General features: G+C 38.7%; 2 protein-coding genes across 3 annotated transcripts; both read left to right on the top strand.

Moving 5' to 3' along the window:
* The first annotated feature begins 4,997 nt into the window (after window positions 1–4,997).
* On the top strand, window positions 4,998–10,850 carry LOC106938299 (cathepsin L1-like). 2 transcript variants are annotated; one of them, XM_015020245.1, is made up of 8 exons: window positions 4,998–5,102; window positions 6,341–6,475; window positions 6,554–6,676; window positions 7,329–7,481; window positions 8,572–8,796; window positions 9,328–9,493; window positions 9,579–9,696; window positions 10,435–10,850. In XM_015020245.1, exons 2-8 carry the CDS (start codon window positions 6,353–6,355, stop codon window positions 10,532–10,534), a joined length of 1,008 nt encoding a protein of 335 aa, XP_014875731.1. In that variant the 5' UTR covers window positions 4,998–5,102; window positions 6,341–6,352; the 3' UTR covers window positions 10,535–10,850. The 2 variants fall into 2 exon arrangements, with proteins under 2 accessions (XP_014875731.1, XP_014875732.1); XM_015020246.1 differs by lacking the exon at window positions 4,998–5,102 and adding an exon at window positions 5,428–5,448 and having other exon boundaries at window positions 6,339–6,475.
* Window positions 10,851–10,963: 113 nt separating this feature from the next.
* Window positions 10,964–12,921, top strand: LOC106938297 (cathepsin L1-like). The gene is made up of 5 exons (XM_015020243.1): window positions 10,964–10,967; window positions 11,501–11,658; window positions 11,761–11,929; window positions 12,529–12,631; window positions 12,763–12,921. Exons 1-5 carry the CDS (start codon window positions 10,964–10,966, stop codon window positions 12,863–12,865), a joined length of 537 nt encoding a protein of 178 aa, XP_014875729.1. The 3' UTR covers window positions 12,866–12,921.
* The last annotated feature ends 1,646 nt before the right edge of the window (window positions 12,922–14,567 follow it).

Raw genomic sequence — 14,567 nt, 5'->3', positions numbered from 1 at the left:
TCAGCCGAATGCCTGAAGGGAAGTTCATTGTGAGTAAAAACACCTTTAGAGGAACAACAAACACACAGCTTTCTCTTCCTGGTTCTCTGCTGACCTGCTAAACAATCCTTCCCATGAAGAAACATTTCTGTCTCAGCTGATGTCCACAGAGAACTTCAGCTTAACGGGAGGAATGAACCTTCGTTGCATTTCAGCATCCAGATCCTGAAGTGTTTTGTTTCCAGTATGTAACTTCTATAAAAATATATTTTTGTTTACATGTCTGTTGCCAAATATTAAATCTAAAGTCATTCTGGTTTTCAGAAAACATTTACAGTAATAAATGATTAAACTAAAAATGCATGTTTAGCTTGATGAGCTGCTCCCCTGTGGTTGAGTTCACAGCTTTCAGATGAAACCAGCTGTAAAAGTGCAGACAGGATGGAAACACGGCACAAAAATCACCATTATGTCGTTTTCTGCCTGATTCTGGTAGAAATAAACGTCTGACTCACATAAAGTCACATGTTTTCCTGTCATTTATGACTTAAACTAAATGTTTGTATCATAAAGCTGAATGTCCCAGGTTAAAGTTTCATATGTTTATTGTTTCTTCAAATATTAAACTCAAAACTGATTTTTATTTTATTTTAATAGAATAGAAAAGTTGTTCATTGTGCCAAAATGAGGAAATTCTGGTGCAAAGTGACAAGTTATCAAAGCAAGCAGATTTACACAAGAATAAAACATTAAATATGAAAAACAGCATTAAGAAACATAAAATACTGTGCAGTTATTAAAAATAGCAAACTGAACCAAAGGAATGAAGAAGCATTTTATAAATGTTTCTGCATTAAACTAGACTGTTTAAGTGACAATAAAACTGTGCAAATAACAGAAATGTACCAATATGATCAGGGATATAAACACTTTGCGTTATCACAGAAGGATCTGTGATAACGCTCCTTTATGCACCCAGGATGCAAAATGTATGTATTTTCCAGCCACATAGACTTTTTATAGAACAATCAAGTAACTATGGGAGCTTCAGCTTTTATAGCAACAATGTATATATAAAATATGACCAAAAAGAAATTTGAATTGGTAATTTAACACCATGAAATTGGGTCTCTGTCTCTTTAAGAAGCTCCTGCTCTTTCTGAATCTCTGCCTTCAGGAAGTCATCACGACACCAGCAGTTCCACCAGGTGTTTGCTAATTTCTGCTGGCTAGTCTGAAGGAGCTGAGGAGGAGCTACATCCTCGAAGGCGGGGCTAGGTCCAGCTAGGTGATTTGCACAGCTGAATGGTTGCCATGGAGATTAAAAGATTTCTCAAACATGCACGGAAGAATCAAAGCGACACTCCATGTCTGTTTTTGATGAGGAAATAACATCCTAACATGATGCAAAGCTCAAAGGAAAGTTAATCTCCTATAATACTGTCCCTTTAGCAGGTTGGAAAAAGAATATGATGAAGATTTAAACCTTTAAACTGAACTGGAAATGTGAAAATAAAGTTCTCTGGTTTCCAGACTCGGGTGAAGATGCGGCTGGGAAGCGGAGAAAATGCTGAGTCATCAGTTCTTGAGCAACGCCGTCCAGTCATCTGCTGCAGTCAGCAGAGAAATGCCAGGAAAAGCGTGTACTTCAGCGGCGCATCCTGTCACAGGAGGACCAGGAACAATCACACATCCTGCACGCATGTGACAAAACTAACACGGCCCTAATAAACCCGCTAGACGTTAACAAGCTTTTACTAATCAGTTTCTGTGTTGTTGGTGCTTAAATGTTTTTGTTGTTTTTAGACCAAATATTTTGGAAATATAGAAATAAGAAGGTCAGTAGTTTCAGATCTGTGCTGGGAGATGAAACCTCAGCAGACTGAGTGTAAAGGCTGAAAATGAAAGAGGAAATCTGCACAACTCACCCAGACATCTACACCTGCTGATTATTTCATTTCAGAAGCTCCTTCCTGTTCTTAATGACGACCTTTTTTCAGATTCTCCATCATTCTTCTTGCTTTAGATCGGCTGCACTCCACATAATGTTAAATGTTCAGTTTATTGGTATTAAACCCTGGATACGGTCGGTTCAATGTGTCTGTTCCTCAGTACCGACTTCTTCTGGAGTTCCACAGGGTTCTGTCCTAAGACCAACAATGTTCTCTATTTATGTTCTCCTACAATATACTTTCTGTTAAAATGTCTGAAATGAATCTAAAAACTTCTGAGTTTTTAAGCTATCTCTTGACATTTTTGACTTTCTTTTGGCACTTCATGAAGAAATCTTTGGACTTCATCAAGAAGCTTTTTCCAACCACAGATTCTATAGATTCAGAAATTTTCTGAAAAAAAAATTCTGAATCTGAAAAGTTAAAAATTTGGTAGGAAAATCTCAGACATGTTGAGATTTTTCAGCTAAAAAGCCCTGTTGATTAGAAAGTTATTTGTGACAGTGAGAGTAAAACCTGGATGTCATTTAACTTCCTCAGATGTAATTAGAATAAAACAGAAGTGATCTTGTTTGGATCATGTGGGACTTTCACCTCAAATGGGATAAAAAAAAATCAGCGCTTTTAAAAACTCTGTTAATTTTTATGTGTTTTCACATGAGTAGATTAGTTTGTTAATAACTTTAATAACTTTAATGCCTCTGTCATGGCTGCAGCTTCTTCATGAACTCAGATTAAATAAAGTCCTTTTCCTCCCTGTTCAGGCTGACTTCAGCTGAGTTTTGACCTGTTGCAGTTTTATTTACAGTTCGGGTCACAGCGATATACCGACTGTTTGCTCCTGGTTGCCTAGCAACCCAGGCGCGATACATCGAGGTCATCAAGCCGTTTGAGTCATTTAACTGGAGAACCAAACTTCTGAAACAATTTTAAAAGTTTATGTCATTTAAAAAAATGTTTGCTTTTAAATTATTATTAATTGAAATGTCCACGTTTTTTCCTGAAAATCCTTTAGATTAATTTCAAAGTTCTGAGTTTTTTCTGGAAATTTTTGACTTTTGAAACTTAGAAAGGTCCAAGTTTTTTGTAGGAAATTTCTGAGATTAACCTCAAAATTTATGAATAGTTTCTTGCAAATTTCCACCTTTTCAAACTCAGAAATTTCCTATTTTTTTCTAGAAAATTTCTTAAATTAATCTCAGAATTTTTTTCCTCAAAGGTTTCGTTGGCTCTAGTGGCCTTTATTTGAAAGTAGTTCAACAGGAAACAGGAGGAAGACATGCAGCAAATGTCGCCAGGCTGGGAATCAAACCTGTGACCACTGCCACGAGGCCTCAATACGTGGGTCGTGCTTTGCCCCTGCACCACAGCACCGCAAGCTCAGAATTTCTGAATATTTTCAACTTTCCAAACTCAGAAACGTTGCATGTTTTTTCTAGAAAATTTCTAAGACTAATCTCAAAATGTCTACGTTTTTGGCAGAAACATTCTCTCTTTCCCATCTGTGATGTCCCTAATTCACCTTAATCCTGATCAAACTGATCGTTTGTTTTAATCAGACTTCAGAAGTGCAGATGTGCAGAACGTGAGTCAGGGTTCTTGCTCAACATGTGTCAGGAGAAATGAACCAACATGAAAAACATGTTCAGTCCCAAGCGCCTGTTTCTCAACCGTATCAGTCACATGAGCATCAGCATTGATTAACTCTGATTTGCCAGCAGTTCTCAGCAGATCTGTGGCTGAGGAATGTTTTACACAATGTAAAACTTTGTTTTCTATTTGTTTAAGCCAAACACACGAGGGAAAACATAAACAATTGTGACAATTTGAGTGATTTATCAATGTTGTGATGCATTGTGTGACTGCTTGCTCATGAGATTTACTCTTCATTGTCTCCAGTGGAATAGTAAACTACGATAATGTATCTTAAACTCTGAAGCCTGATGCTGTAAACAAGGCTTGAACAGGCATATTGTTCTAAGTCGACTCAAAAAGTTGCTTTTTGAGCATCTTTTGCAACATTTTGCGGCTTAACTTTTCACAGAAACTTAATTTTTAACTTTTTCTGATGGCAACCTTCCCAAAACTTTAGAATAAATGGAGATAATCTGTTTCTGAGATCTCAATGCAAAGTACTAATCTGGAGACTCTTAATATGGTATCATAAGTATTCATACAGTTTATTTAACTCGCATCCCCACAGTATAATGAGACCAGCGCCATATTTCAGAGTTCAGAATGATGTGCAGGGTTAGACTTTCCTCTACATGTGGCGTTTTTTGGTCTCATATGACCAAAAATGTGATTTTCTACCTCAGCTGTGAATCTCTGCAGGTTACCACAGGCCTCACAGGGAGGCACAGCTGTATTGTTTTTATATTATAAGAAATTACACACAGATGGACTTTATTTTACTTTTCAGTCAACTTTTAAAGGCACTGTGTTGCACTTGATTTTATTTACCCATTAAAAACAGCTGGGCATAAATGTCTACCTCAGTTTTCTATATCAATGGCAAAGCCTATTTTGAAATGGGTATGTTAAGAGCAGTGTTTGTGTTTGTGAGGCTTTAACAGCAGAAAAAGAGTTGGAATAAGTTGTAAATACTTTTTATCATCACTTTTATTGTTGCTTTACCTTAAAAACCAAGCCCAGACATTTTATTAGTGATAAAAATGAAACAAAGTAGAAAAGCTCCTGACGCTGGTTTCGTGTTTCATCTTTATCTCATTTTTTTTTCCTATTGGCGTCTTTTTAAAATGACTTCTTATTGAGTTTTCTCACCGTGCATATTTTAGATCTAATAGTTTAAAGAAGCAAATTATTGTTATGTTTTGAATGAGGATCAATCTAACTAACGATTTGCTGGATAAAATTGGCTCTTTATATAGTTTTAGGTTAAATAATCACCTTAAAAAAGAAACAAGTTTGGCTTCCTTGCAGCTGCGGTCCACCTGGAGGGAATCACGTGCTTCCATGAGGGCATCGGGCAAGGAGGCGGGGCTTAGATTGGAACGACAAGAAACTAACCAATCAGCCTTGAGGACAAACAAGTTTTGGGCCAATCGGAGAGCTCGGTGGGACGTGATCGGCTCCCGGTTTGGCCTTTATAAAGTGTCCCTCGGCTAACAGAGCGATATTTTCTGGCTCTTCTACAGAGAAGATTTTACAGTAAGAACCAATATTTAATGTGTCTTGAATGTTGAAGATTTCTAATTTAACATTTCGGTTAAAATCTGGGTTTTGTAGTTATAGGGAATTTATGTGATGGTTTTATGTTTCTTGTAAACAGAGCACCAGTTTGCATGTGTAAATTGTCTATTTAAAAAAGTTTATCGGTATTTGTTCTCTAGATTAGAAAAAAAATATTTAAATGTCGTTGTATTGTTACAGCCTAACGTATTTTGTGTTATTCGGCTGGTTTTGTCGCCGTCCCAGCTGCTTTCCTTCCACATCCGCCATTGTTCTCGTCTTTGCTTGTTTTATTCATCGGAACATTATCAATGGGATCGGGTTGAATTGAGCCGCTATGCGCCGGTTCCAGTTTTGGTTTTCTGTTTCGTTTTCCTGGTTTGGAGATGCTTGGTGTTTCCTGGCTCTCTGCCCGGGCTGCAGATCCCGTGACTGTGCAAAAAAAAAACAACCAGGATCGGCTTGTTGTTGGCATGAAAGCCAGAATCCTGCTCCGTTAAAACCTGGAAACCCGCCAAATAAGGAGTCACTACCGGTGTTTTTCTTACCATCATTTCACACACGTCGAGTTAGTGAAAAGTCATTTTGAGATCACAATAATTAGCATTTTTGGCCTTACTAGCTTGGCGTTTTTTCCTGTAGTTGGGAATAGCACTGAAGTTCGCTTCCGATTCGGTGTCGTTAAAGGACTATTCCACTTTTTTCCCATCGCTTTATCGCAAGTTAAATCCCCATATACAAACTTTCTCTCCGTGTTTTGGTTTAGATCTTAACTAAAGCTGACATAGATGGCCAACCTGATCTGGTGATTGCCTAATACAGGGTGACAAACTCCAGTCCAACACACCTGATTCAAATGACTAAATTACCTCTTCATGTATTACAGTTCTACAAAATCATGTTAAAGGTGTTTTGTAGTTTCAGAGAAGTTCATCTAATAGTCGAGATATGTGGGCTGAAAGCTGCTCTGATTATAAACTTTTAACAAACGTGAAAATAGCCCTTTTAGTCTAATCGCATACCAGCTTCAGTGTGACTAATGCCAGGAATTTGCAGAGGGAAGTTTCCTGTGAATTTCTGAGCTGTTCGTGACAAACCAGTGTTAACTGCCTGCATGTGTAGCTGTTGTTTTCCTCGTAGTGAGGCGTGGCCTGCCCAGCGTCTCCACCTCCCCTCTGCAGCTCTGAAACCTGATCCAGCTGTGTTGTTCACTGCAGGAAGCCGGTGCCATGCTGCCTTTGGTTGTGTTGACGTTGAGCCTCAGCGCGGTCCTGTCGGCCCCCAGTCTGGACCCACAGCTGGACGAGCACTGGAACCTGTGGAAGAGCTGGCACAGTAAAAAATACCATGAGGTAGGGTGTTTTTAAGGCGTTTGTTGTGTTTTTATCTCCAGAATGAAAAATAAAAACGTGGATTTTTGTTTTCCAAAGAGAGAGGAGGGCTGGAGGCGGATGGTGTGGGAGAAAAACCTGAAGAAGATCGAGATGCACAACCTGGAGCACTCCATGGGGAAACACTCCTACCTCCTGGGCATGAACCACTTCGGAGACATGGTGAGGCACAGATGTTGGGTTTTATAACGTGCTGAACTCATGCGCAGCCTAAAAAGTGTTTATTTTTGCTTAAGCACAGACTTTGAAAAAAATTAATCAAAACAACCTCATAACAAATTGCATATAAACTGTTGCAATTAAATTGTTTGAGACCATTTTCAACTGAAATAATTGATCATTTTAACACTGGAACAAAGTCTGTCACAAAAAGCAGTTAATCATGATAAAATGAGCTCCATCTTTTTTTTTTTTTTTTTGAAGGGCAGTTTTGTTTAGGACATCACAATGCATTTTATTTATGGTTTTGGGTGTTGTGGCGTTTCCACCTTATTGTGGAAATAAAACTTATACTGGGACAATTTATCGGCTGGCCGAACTGAAAACATTCTGAATGTCTAAAATAATAAAAACGACAATTTGCATCTCAAGAAATATAAATTCTTCATCTTGGACAAAGAAAACAGGCAAAAGTGCAGAATTTTTCAAAAATATTTAGTGATTGTTCAAATAGAAATGATCAAGCTTGTTTTTTTTTTTTTGGTTTTTTTTTATTGCTTCACTGTAGAATAATTGATTTGTCAATAAAACGAAGCCTCTGCCTTCTCAGGCTTCAGGTTCACGCTGCATGTTTCACTCTGACTTTTCCTCACAGACTCATGAGGAGTTCAGGCAGATCATGAATGGCTACAAACACAACGCGAACAGGAAGGTGAAGGGGTCGCTGTTCCTGGAGCCCAGCTTCCTGGTGGCTCCACGTTCGCTGGACTGGAGGGAGCAGGGCTACGTCACCCCCATAAAGGACCAGGTAACTACTAATGTTTTTAAATTCAGCTCATTTTCTCCTGCAAACGGGTTTGGATGTTTAAAAATGGAATATTTTATTAAGATGCCATTTAGTCATCTAAAGTTGTTTGAAACTCTCAATGTTTGCAGGGTAATGTAGGCAGCTTATAGTTTGTAGAAATGATAAAACGGTCGCAGTTGGCCTTTTCCTTTAAACGCTGCAGCGTCTTGGCCAGTAAAAAGACTCTTTACTCTTTACAGAGGACGGAGTAAAAAGACTCTTTACTCTTTACAGAGGACGGAGTAAAGAGACTCTGTCCTCTGAAGTTTGGCCTGCAGGCGGCGATAAGGCGGCCGTTTGGGTGGTGTGTGGATTATCTTTATGCTGCAGTCTTTGCTGCACAGCTTGTTCTCCCAACCCCACTGCATACACTGACAGGGTTTGCAGAAACAAACTGACTAGCGCCACGGCAACCAGGTGTAGGCAACATTGTACACCCAAGTTTTTTTTTTTTTTTTAAACATGGTCATAGTGAAACAAAAGGCGCTAAAAGCTAGCACACAGCGCTAACAGACCCAAAATGGACAATGCTAGCAAAGCAAAACGGCCAGGATGTCGGTTGGGGTTTTAGTCTACAGTGTTTCGACTGTTTCACAGTTTTCTAGTTTATTCCATTGCCCTGTGACAGACTGGCAGCCTGTCCAGGTGACCCCGCCTGAAACGTTCCCTGGAGATGGGCACCAGCAGCCCTCCTGACCCCACGAGGGACAGGGAGTTAGAAAATGGATGGATAGTTTATTCCAGATGTGTAGTAAATCCTCTGACCTGTGAAGACACTGCTGCAGTAACCTGTGATTTAAAGATAAACACCTGGATGAGTTTCTGTAAATGTTACCGAGACATCAGTCCTCTAATCCTGGAAATGTCCTTCAGCTGTTGGAAGCCAGACTTTCTAACTGTCTTTATGTGGCTCTGAAGGTTCAGGTCAGAGTTCATCCTGATCTTTAGTTTCCAGCTATAACAACTGAAGCTGTGACTCTGGATCGTTTCTCTTTAAATCTAAAGAGGTCTGTCCTGACATCTTCCTCCTGCTCCTCTTCCTCTCCCTCAGGGTCAGTGTGGCTCCTGCTGGGCCTTCAGCGCCACCGGTGCCCTGGAGGGCCAGGAGTACAAGAAGACGGGCCAGCTGGTGTCGCTGAGCGAGCAGAACCTGGTGGACTGCTCCAAAGACGAGGGCAACGAAGGCTGTAACGGCGGCCTGATGGACCAGGCCTTCCAGTACGTCAAGGACAACAAAGGCCTGGACTCGGAGGACTCGTACCCCTACCAGGGAACGGTACGCCTCCGCTCCCACTAAAACCATGACAACTGGCTCATTTAGTTTTTGAGTGTTTTTTGCCAGTGGTTTTCTTGGCAGCCATCTTGTGTTGCAGCTTCTATTTATTTGGACTCAATATCTATTTAATTTTGTAATGAGATTTCATAATATATTATTTAATGTTTCTGCTGTGTATTTTTGGTCAATTTGTTTTGGATATTTAAAATGTTCCATTTCCAGAGTTAAGTGTTGCAAAATTAAAGTTTATTGGTCTTTGAGAGATCAAACTTGCATTATTACACAATAAGAAATGAATTAAATGAAAATGGTCTTAAAAGAACAATATTTATTGCAATTACTGGGATAATTTATCATGATTCAGGTCAACTCTATAAACAAATATTAGGATTTCCTTTTTTTTTTCATTACGAGAATAAAGTGGTAATGAGAATTTGAGCATCTGAAGTTCTACTTTAACTCTTAGGTGGGTCAAAATGGCAAATTTTTGTCCCTTCCTGCGCCACATCCTCACGTTGCTCTGCGTTTCAGGATGGCCAGTGCCACTACGACCCCAAGTTCAGTGCCGCCAACGACACCGGCTTCGTGGACATCCCCAGCGGCAGTGAGCGCGCTCTGATGAAGGCTGTGGCCGCCGTCGGACCCATCTCCGTGGCGATAGACGCCGGTCATGAGTCCTTCCAGTTCTACAAGTCAGGTCAGTCTGGTGTTAGCATGAGAAGCTACGCTAACAGGTCTGGATCTCACCGCTTGACTGGTCTTAATATGTTAATTTATTTTAGGGATCTACTATGAGAAGGAGTGCAGCAGCGAGGAGCTGGACCACGGCGTCCTGGTGGTGGGATACGGTTTCCAGGGACAAGACGTGGATGGCAAGAAGTACTGGATCGTCAAGAACAGGTCCGATTAGTCGATCATTGAAACAATCAACTAATTTAGTAATCGACTTAATTGTAAACTGGCTCAAAAAATGACCAGTTGTTAGAACACATATTTTCTACCTAGAACTCAAATTGCAGTTTTGGCTTCAACTGGGTCACATTCTGTAAAAGTAAATTTTTTACAGGCCACTTCAAATCGAGTAAATTTACTTGATTTAAATTTACTTCTGTGCTCCATAAGTTAAATTGAAAGAAAAACAAAACACTTTTTTAGATCTCAGTAATTTTGTAAAAAAGACTTGGAAGATTCTGAGTTTCACAAGTCAAAAATTTGCAAGAAAAATCTTAAGGTTAATCTTGAATTTTCTAGAAATAACTTGGAATAGTGGAGTTTAAAAGTAAAACTGTTGTTTTTTTTGGGGTGGGGTTTCCTGGCAAATTTCCACTTTTCTAAAATGTTCTGGTTTTCCTGTAAAGTTTGAGATCAATCTAAAAAAAACTGTTTTGGCAGAAATTTACACTTTTTCTGTCTGCAGTGACCTTAATACGCTGTTCGTTTTCAACAAATGATCAGCTCTACATTAAGTCAGGCAGAAATGGCTGACCTTCTGGGAAGAAATTTCATTCTTTTTATTTTTTAAAATGAAAAATCTGTAGCCTGCCAATTAATCATTGGTAGCTCTACGTTTGCTGAACATTCAACCCGACTGGATAAACTTGAACTGTTTGACTGATTTTGTTTTTCTTTCTCTTGCAGCTGGGGTGAAGGCTGGGGCGACAAAGGCTACGTCTACATGGCCAAAGACAGGAAGAACCACTGCGGCATCGCCACGGCAGCCAGCTACCCGCTGGTGTGACGGCTGCACGCCGCATCATCAGGGTTTTTATTGAAACAGTTTGGCTGAAGACGAAGCTTCGGTCGGACAGAAGCAGCAGCAGGAGATTCTGCTGCGTTTCAGGAGGAGGAAACTCGTAATTTTAGGGAAAAGGAGCCGTTTTATGGCCTGGTTCTACGCCACTTTATTTTAATTTTCTGTCTTAAAAATTGTAGTTTTATTCTCTGTAAATATGTCTGTGCTACTCTGGAAGTGATTTAATACTTGCTTTGGTCATCATTGTAAACAGATTTTCTTTTGTTTTATCATGATCAATTAAAGATGTGAAACACTAAAATTCTTGTGCTTTTCAATTTTTTTTTTTATTTTTTTTTTAAGAATAGACAGTCTTGTATGTTTGCATACACCCAGATTATTTAGCGGTTATTTCTGTGGTTTACAGTCCTTATGATGGGTGACTGCTGGACAAATGAGGTATTGTGAACGCTAGTGGTGCCCAAGCATTTCTGTGAGGGTCAAGACTGGGTTGAAAGCAAGTAGGGCTCAAATTTTTAAGATAAAAATTCTAAACATTTACTTTTATCTACTCAAACTAAACTTGCAAGATTGAAATGAACCAAATAGTCAAATATTGGCAGGAAAAATTGACACCTAATAACACAGGAAAGACAAAAGGGTTAGAGTCTGAATACTTGTGAGAACAGACAGAGATGTGCTTTCAGTTACAAATCCCCTACCGCTCTGAAAGCACATTTGCCTCCTCTCTTTTTATTGTCTTTAGGATCCCTGATCAGAGAGCGCTGTAACTCTAAAGGGAGGGGGAAAAACACTTCACAAGTTACAGCGACAATGATTATCACTAACACAATCTATCATAACCTAGATTCCCCAGTTCCTGACACGGGGTCAAACAGCAAGTTGTACATCTTCATGGTGTTGATGGTTTTACAGCTAAGAGGTTGTTGAGAAAAAAATGATTATTTTTAGTGTTTAANCTGGTTTCGCTGAGCGAACAGAACTTGATGGACTGCTCTAGATATCTGGGCAACAAGGGCTGTAACGGTGGTATGGAAAAGTTGGCGTTTCAGTATGTTCATGAAAATGGTGGTCTGGACTCTGAAGAATCGTACCCGTACCAGGCAAAGGTACGTTAATACAGTTACAGATGAAAAAAAAAAAGCTATGGATCACGTCACCTCTTTAAGTTCATCCAACATTAAATTCAGCTTCTCTTCTTTGACCTTCAGGACAACCTGCATTGCTTCTACAATGCGTCCTACAACGCCATCATGGTTGACGGCTACGCTTCCATTCCCAGTGGCAGCGAGGAAGACCTGATGGAGGCCGTCGCCACCATGGGGCCAATTTCTGTTGCTATAGATGCCAGTCATGATTCCTTCCAGTTTTACCAGTCAGGTAAGTCTGCTCTAAATTGGTGTTTTTCAAAGTGAGAAAAAATGGAAAATTCAATGTTTCTAAATAGTTTGTAGCATTGTCTGTGGGTTTGCAAAGGGGAACCTGGGCAGCCATGTTATCAAAACTTTTGGGAACCCCTTTTCTAAATTTTTGCCCGGGGCGTCCACAATGTTTACTATGTTGGCCAAATTTGACCAGCTAAAGCTACTCTTCAGCCTGAAAATATACTTTTGAACTGAATGTAACAACATTGTTACATTGGTTTACAATGTAAGAATATCATTTACAGTTTAACATGGATTTACAATGTAATGCTTTTGTTTTGTTACAGTTTAACATAAGTGTAACAATGTAATCTTTACGATGTGATACATTTACATTGAAACACTAGTATTGTTACATTATAAGTCAATGTAACATAAGTGTTACTTTTGCATTGTGAAACATTTACATTGCTACATTAATTTACAATCTATAACTTTTACAGTGTAACACATTGTCATTGGAAACATGATTTCTGATGGACGTGAACACGAGGCTCCCTCTGAATCTGATCCCATTAGCTGTCAGGTTTTATAACATGACTCTCTGTATTTTAGGCGTCTACTATGAAGAGAACTGCAGCACTGAGTGGCTGAATCATGCCGTCCTCCTGGTGGGTTACAGCTACTCTGATCAGGATTACTGGATCGTGAAGAACAGGTCAGCAACATCTATAACATTACTTCCTTTAACGATTAATTTCTGAATCTCATATTTTAAGGTGTATTATTCCTTTAGCAACTGTTTATTTTCACCAGAAGTCATTCAGATATGAATTTTTTTCTTTGCAGCTGGAGTGAAAACTGGGGCAACAACGGCTACATCCACATGGCTAAAGACAGGAATAACAACTGTGGCATTGCAACAGATGCCAGTTTTCCTGTCATCCTCTAAACAACATTTCCTTTTACTCCTGAGGGCAAAAGAATGAAAATAAAGTCTCAAAGTTGTGCTTTTTAATTAACAGGAGATTGTGCAATGATTTATGCAAACACGTTCATGTATATAATATATGCATGATTTATGTAACCATGCATACATTATATAGTTCTGCTGCTTACTGACTTTCTAACACTTGCTGGTTTTATGATCATTTCCAGCTTTTGCAGTAATCAATAAAAGACCTGAAACCCTTGTTATATCAACCAGTCCAGTTTTTGTCCAGCACATTTCAACAACAAGGCAGTTCAAAGTGCTTTGCATTAAGTGGGTGTCTTAAATCTGACACAGTAACAGAAGTCACACTTTTCAGTCAGTGTCTCCAGAGACTAGCTGAGCTTGCAGTAACATGTATCTGCACAAAGACAGGCTGAAGAAAATACAAAATTGTAGAATTATGTTTTTCTTGTACACCTCACTGAATAGATAGGTGTACAAGATTTTACATCATTTTTAGAGTAATGTAGCAGTGCTGTTTCTTCTGGGTTAAATAACTTCTTGTTAATTAAACTAAGCATTAAGGCTTAAGTTAAAGAAAATGCTTTTCATTTTGTTTATATATTTCTCCTCAAGTTAGTTGCAGAAATTAGGTAAATAATGCAAAACGCCATCAAATAAAAGTATTTCACTAAACCCTAAAATTGTTTGAATTTTCTATTAACCTATGTAACAAAGTGGACATAAAATGCTTTCATTCCCATTCAAAGAAACCTTTATTAAAGAACAAGTGAGAAAATAAATAATGAAAACTGGAACAGCTTAGGAGGAACAGCTTATCCTGCTCTCTCTCATCCTGACTGATAACTTTGCCTGAGAGTTATTTTAAAGTCACAGGTTTTATAGTTATACTTACATTGTTAACATCATAAATGTATTACTTTAAACCTAGATTGGGGTTCGTTTTGCTCACCTGAGCCAGCAGGTGTCATGGCTTCCCAAATCATCACTGACTGTAGAAACTTCACTTTCGATTCCAAGCAACGTGGGCTCTGGGCCTCTTCAGACTCTGGGATCTTGATTACCAAATTAAATTGCTGTTGACCATTTTTCTCCCACACTTTTTCCTTCCACCTAACTTTCCAGTATGTTTGGATACACCCAGATTCTTTAGTGGTGATATTTCTGTGGTTTACCATTCTTTCAGACGGTGTCAGTGACTGCAATACAAATATGAGGAATTGTGAACGCTAATGGTGCCCAAACATTTCCATGAGTGCCAAGACTGACGAGTTGAAAGCAATTAGGGCTCAAGTTTTTAAATAAAAATTCTAAACAGTTATTTTTATTTACACAAACTAAACTTGCAAGATTTTATTGAAATGAACCAAATAGTAAAATATTAACAGAAAAGGTGATGTGTAAATCTTGGATCTTAAACATAAGATTACACTTCTTACGTTTTTGGGATTGTTTTGTTTCAATTTAGACTTTTTTATTATTATTATTTTTGAAATAATGCATGTTTTGCAAAGGATATGCTTCAATATAAGATAAATTAGCTCCATACTAGGTGAAATGTGCTGATATTTTTAGATTTTTATAAATATAAACAATACAGGGGAGCCTGATATCTGCGGATTAGAAACCATCGCTCACGAAAACGAGTAGTTAAAAATAGTTAAAATACTTCCGACCACCTCTGAAAATGTTGAAAACT

Source organism: Poecilia latipinna, unplaced genomic scaffold, assembly GCF_001443285.1.
Source record: "Poecilia latipinna isolate Pla-1442-1.1 unplaced genomic scaffold, P_latipinna-1.0 Scaffold2555, whole genome shotgun sequence".
NCBI lineage: Eukaryota > Metazoa > Chordata > Actinopteri > Cyprinodontiformes > Poeciliidae > Poecilia > Poecilia latipinna.
The sequence above is the reverse complement of the archived record's forward strand: the minus strand, read 5'-3'. Positions and strand labels throughout refer to the sequence as shown.